The following is a 6,000-nucleotide window of genomic DNA, read 5'->3' on the forward strand; positions in this document are numbered from 1 at the left end:
ATCTGAAACATACCATATAATACCAATGAGTAACTATTTATTACTCTTACTAAATTCTGTGATGGTGCTAGTGTTATTTGAGCAAGGGAGTGTGCAATAGTTTCTATCTGTGTGTGAGATAGTGCCTATGACTACCTGGGTGTGTAAGTGTGCACAGGAGTGTAAAGCATGTATTCATTGGTACCTTTATGTGACTGTGTATAAGTATACATGCTCATGTACATGTTGTGCAAAAGAAGTACATTGCTTGTATCTATTTTTTTTTTTGATATTTATGCTTAGATTAGTTATATTTAGCAAGACTTAACTGACACCCCTTTGGTCAAAACAAAGAAAAATTTGTTGCTGGGTGGTGACAGATCATGTTTCCCTTGGGAGAGACATTTTCAAAGTTACCTTCCATAGTGAGGAAAATCTGAAACATTGGTGAAATATGCCTTTCTGGATTACATAAATTTGTACACCAGGGATTAAGGACAGTGGGGTAAAACCTGTCTTGTGGAGAGTCCCTCATGTTTGTTGATCCTTTAAGAGTTTTTCCATTTCTCCAAGATCTAGGAATGATCTTGGAGTGAAGATGATAAAGTAGATACAAGAGAGGTTGTATCTAATATGATTTTTGAGAGACAACTTTTAAATCTAGGTGAGGAGGAAGAGAAAAGTTTACAGGGGAAGTAAGAAAAAGAAATCCTATTTATTAAAGATTTCTTTGAATTCTCAGTTGGAAAAGAGGGAAATGAATATAATTCCTTCTCATGGTCCATGTACTTTAATGATTACTACTGATATCAGGGCATCTCCAGCCTCTAGTCACCATCTACTTTTACTGAATTTACTAAGAGGGCTAGGAAGATGATGGAAACTAGAAAAGTCAAAGAAATATGGAACTTAACTATTTCTGAATTTCAAAGCAGTTTTATTTTATTTTTTAATTTTAAATATAGACTTTCTAGCTTTATTGAGCTATTACTGACATACAACATATGTAAACTTAACTTACATGATGTGAGGATTTGGTAAGCAAAGGTATTGCAAAATGATCACCATAATGAGGTTAGCTAGCACCTCTATTCCTTACATAACTATCAGTTTTTTAATGTGGTGATAATATTTAAGATCTACTTTCTTAAAGGCTTTAATATGTATATTGGTGAGTAGTGGTTTTGTCACTAAGTCATGTCTGACTCTTGTGACCCCATGGACTGTAGCCCACCAGGCTCCTCTGTCCATGGCATTTCCCAGTCAAGAATACTGAAGTGAGGGATCTTCCAGACCCAGGGATCAAACTCCTGTCTCCTGCATTGCAGGAGTATCCTTTTATGCCTGAGCTACCAGGGAATCCTAAGTATGCATATTACAGAATTATTAATTATAGTCAACATGTTGTAATTAGATCACTAGAACTTATGCATTTTATAGCTGGAAGTCTGCACCTTTTTATCAGCATCTCCCCATCTTTCCTCCAACCCTGCTGCAGATCCCTGGAAACCACTGTTCTACTCTCTACAGAGTGGAGCTTTAATTTTGAGCTATCTGTTCCAGAGAAATACAGTTACAGAGATATTTTGGACAAAAACTGGAAAGAAGTCCTTTATGACATGTTTTCTTAATTTTTACTATTCTGACTATTGATTTCTTTTCCAGGAGTTAGGCTGGAAAAGGACAAAGACAGAGAAAGAGGAATCAGAAAAGAAGGTAGAGATGAAGATGCCAAGGAAGGAGGAAAATTAGGGAGATGCCTCTGAAGTGAGAAGGCAGTTCTAAAAGGATGAGTTACCAACAATGTTAACTAACTCTCATAGGAAAGTCAAATAGATTAGGAAAGAGAAGATTTTCATTATAGGTGGTGACAAAGACGTCACTAATGACCACACAGAAATTAGTTTCAATTGAGAAGGTGCCACAATACAGTAAATCAAGCACTGATAAGGCAAGGTCAATAAGATCAAATCCTTGAATCTGTACATCTCAGAATGGATTGGAAAAACAGACATACAAACAAGCTCCCCTTCCTTGGCATCTAGAGAGACAGGGTTTCAAGAAGTTTGACTACGGATTGAGAAAGAATAACGGCATGGAAGCTAGAGAAGGAAAGTTATGTTTCTATGATGGGATAATCTTGCATGTGCTTATTGCCTGAGGGGAAAGAGATAGAAAGTGAGAGGTTGAAGATACAATTCAACAGATTAACGGAAGAGGTCTCTGAGTGAGACGGCAAGAAAGGTGGAGCGCCTGGGTGTGGGGAAGAGGCATCTTTTTCTCAGGAACCGAGGGCTAGCTGAGAGCAAGTGAGAGTTTTTGGTAGTGGTAAATAGTCTCACTCTGTCTCCTCTTTCTTCCCCAATAAAACACTTGCTTCTTTGGCTTTACTCAGCTACAGACCCAATTTGGTTATAAACTCTATCAGTGGCTATGGTGTACTGGGTGAATGTGAAAGAGAGGCAAAGAAAAGATAAGGATAACAGTCCCAGAGGGAGGGTAGGTCAGGAAAGCAGTGAGGAAGGAAGAGCTATAATAGATAATAGATATATTATCTATAGATATATTTTCTATAATAGATAAATAGAAGAAGATGAAAGAATGGTTAAAACTTTGAGAGCAAGGGATCATGGGATGAGCAGGTAAGATTACTGGTAGGTAGAAGGCCATGGTCAGAAGCTAAAAAATAAATAAAGAGAATTTAAGACTTTAAAGTGATAAGGAGGTTGACGTAAAGTCTGAGTAAAGTTATTGAAGCTGTAATTTTCTAGCTGTAGAGGTTTCATCTTTGCCACCTACAAAAGGGTTCCCAGAGACATGGACAGTGTTTTCTTTTCCCTGTACATCTTAATTTCTAATTTTTTCTCAAAATTTCCCGAATATGGTTTCTAGGGTGAGATGGTGAAGTGAAGGAGTACTGCAGTTTTAAGCGAGAATTAGGAACTTTTCTCATATAATCTCCTGTCCTTTCACCTTGCTCTGTTAAGGGTACTCACTTGTTCATCATACCTTCATGGAGTTTATACCAAGGTCGCGAGACAGTACTGGGCTCTGGTGAGTCAGAGATGAGTAGAATTCAGCTGTCATCCTCAAAGAGCTCATAGTCTAATGGAGGAAGTAGGACCAGAAGCCAACACTTTCAATCTCTGACCTTTTGTGTTGGACACAGGATGTCTGAAAAAGAGTGAAGAAAATTCCCACACACCCTCTTGGGCATATCCCCCATCTGTGTTCTTATATCTGCCTGCCATGTTGGGCCTCAATGGCACCCCCTTCCAGCCAGCCAAACTGCAGCTAACAGACATCCCTGGGATGCAAACAGGTCAAGCCTGGGTTGCTCTGGTTTTCTGCATCCTCTACCTGATTTCCATCATAGGCAACCTCACCATCCTGGCTTTGGTGATTCGAGAGCCTGCTCTACACCAGCCCATGTACTACTTCCTCTCTATGCTCTCTCTCAATGATCTGGGAGTATCCCTCTCTACACTCCCCACCGTGCTTGCTACCTTCTGCTTCAACTATCGTCATGTTGACTTTGATGCCTGCTTGGTTCATATGTTCTTCATTCATAATTTCTCTTTCATGGAATCAGGCATACTGCTGGCCATGAGCTTTGATCGTTTTGTGGCTATTTGTGACCCGCTGCACTATGCAGCTGTGCTCACCAACAACCGCATCTTGGCTACGGGCCTGGGCATCCTTGCCAAAAGTTTCACCACTCTCTTCCCTTTCCCCTTTCTGGTGAAACGACTGCCCTTCTGCAAAGGCAATGTTTTACATCACTCGTACTGCCTCCATCCAGATCTCATGAAAGTGGCATGTGGAGATATCCATGTTAATAACATCTATGGGCTCTTTGTGGTTATTTTCACCTATGGCATAGACTCAACTTTTATCCTGCTTTCTTATACATTGATCCTGAGAGCCGTGCTGGCCATTGCATCCCAGGAGCAGCGGTTCAAGGCTCTCAACACCTGCATGTCCCACATCTGTGCAGTACTGGCTTTTTATGTGCCCATAATTGCTGTCTCCATGATCCACCGCTTCTGGAAAAGTGCCCCACTTGTTGTTCATGTCATGATGTCCAGTGTCTACCTGTTTATACCCCCCATGCTCAACCCCATCATCTACAGTGTGAAGACAAAGGAGATACGCAGAGGGATCCGCCAAGTCTTCTGTAAGTCTTGGGGCTGAGGAATGCTGCAGACCCTGAGAGAACCATTTTGGAGGAAGGACTGGGACTTTTTCTGACTTTAGGAATGTTAAAACAAGGAAAAGAACCAGGATCTTGATAGCTGTGAATATGGAACATCCGACTCAATAAAATGACATATGTATTGAACACTTACTCTATGAAAAACTTCGTGCTAGTTGCTAGCAATGTTATAATGACGAATAAGACATATTCTTAAGAGATAGATGTATCAAGGGAAAAACATAAAAAATAAAGATGCCCTGAAATATATTTGACATATGTAAAAATATTGGAAGCTCTACAGTGCAATTATCCTTGAACACGATTCTACTACTACCAAGAGTGAGGAAATGATACACTGAAGACAAAATTCAGCGGAGGTTTGGTGCTTTATGGGGTGGAAAAGGACAATTTCCAGGTGGCACTAGGAATATAGAACCTGCCCACCAATGAAGGAGATCCCTAGATCAGGAAGATCTCCTGAGGAGGGCATGACAATCCACTCCACTATTCTTGTCTGGAGAATCCCATGGACAGAGAAGCCTAGTGGGCTACAGTCCATAGGGTCACACATATTGGAACACAACTGAAACAACTTGGCATGCATGGGGGAGAAAGGGCCCATTGGTTTGTGGAAATCAAAAAATTTTTTTCTGTTTGTGAGGTAGACTATGAAGGAAGAGAAGGGTTATGGTAGTTGGTCAGGGTGGCAGAAAGACAGGAAAGGAATGATTTTGGCATAACAAACTGCTTGAGAAAAAAATATTTAGGCAAGAGTATTTAGACCTTTACTACTCCAAGTGTGGTCCAGTGAACAACAGCATTGTTATATCTGGTGGTTTATTAGTGAAGCAGAATCTTAGACCCTGAACAAGACCTACTGAATTCAAATTGCTTTTAATAAGATTTTGTGATTAAAGGTTGAGAGGCATTTTGTTTCTCTTTTTTAACCCCTCTAAGGTTATGGGTATCTAATGTGCAACAAAAATAACAAAGATCATGAATAATAAGAGTCTGAAAAACTAGTTCTCAAAGTGTAGTTCCCAGACTAGTGTCATCAGCATTGTTTGGGAAATTGTTAGGCATACAAATTCTCAGGCCTTTCCTCAGATATCCTGATCAAAAACTCTTAGGTGGTGAGATCCAGAAATATGTATTTTTAATAAGTCCTCCAAGCAAATCTGATATGTATTACAGGTTGAAAAACTTTAAGAATATTGGTCTAGACTATTTGGGAGAATTGCAAACAGTTTTGCTTAGACAAAGGGGAGGTTTCACACTAAAGAAGCTCTGGAAACAAGATTGATCCTGAGAGACTGCCTAAGATTGTGTGTGTGTGCCCTCAGTCAAACCGGACTCTTTGTGACCCCATGGGCTGTAGCCTCTCCAGGCAAGAATAATGAAGTGGGTGACCATTTCCTGCTGCAGGGATCTTCCAGACCCAGGGATCTTCCAGACCCAGGGATCGAGCCTGTATCTCTTGCATCTCCTGCATCAGCAGGTGGATTCTTTATCAATGCACCACCTGGGAAGCCTAAGCTTGCAGGTGATTTTTAAAGCTGGAAGAAATTGAGTGCCTGACAACTAGGTGTAAGGTGTTGGTGGTAAAGGGATGTACAGACTTATAGCCTCTTATCTCCACAAGGTGGTGCACATGGAACAGAGAAATAACTTAAATGGGATGAACAATCTCCAGCCTCTTCACTAGCACTCAGGCTCCTGCCTCATCACTAGATTTCTTTCTTTTCTCCCAATTTCCACCTGCTAAGATCTCAACTAGCCTGAAATCTAAAATTCAGGTAAAATCCAACCAGAAGGCTACCCTC

At 40.5% G+C, this 6,000-nt stretch overlaps 1 protein-coding gene across 1 annotated transcript; it reads left to right on the top strand.

Moving 5' to 3' along the window:
- Positions 1-3,228: 3,228 nt before the first annotated feature.
- Positions 3,229-4,173, top strand: OR51I1 (olfactory receptor family 51 subfamily I member 1). Its single transcript, XM_081539208.1, has one exon. The coding sequence runs from the start codon at positions 3,229-3,231 to the stop codon at positions 4,171-4,173; it is 945 nt and encodes a 314-aa protein (XP_081395334.1).
- Positions 4,174-6,000: the final 1,827 nt, after the last annotated feature.

Source organism: Giraffa tippelskirchi, chromosome 11 (genome assembly GCF_054371585.1).
Source record: "Giraffa tippelskirchi isolate mGirTip1 chromosome 11, T2T-mGirTip1v1.2.pri, whole genome shotgun sequence".
In the NCBI taxonomy this organism is placed as follows: domain Eukaryota; kingdom Metazoa; phylum Chordata; class Mammalia; order Artiodactyla; family Giraffidae; genus Giraffa; species Giraffa tippelskirchi.

Coding starts and splice junctions, on each gene's coding strand:
- OR51I1 (XM_081539208.1), top strand. CDS start 3,229: ATGTTGGGCCTCAATGGCACCCCCTTCCAGCCAGCCAAACTGCAGCTA.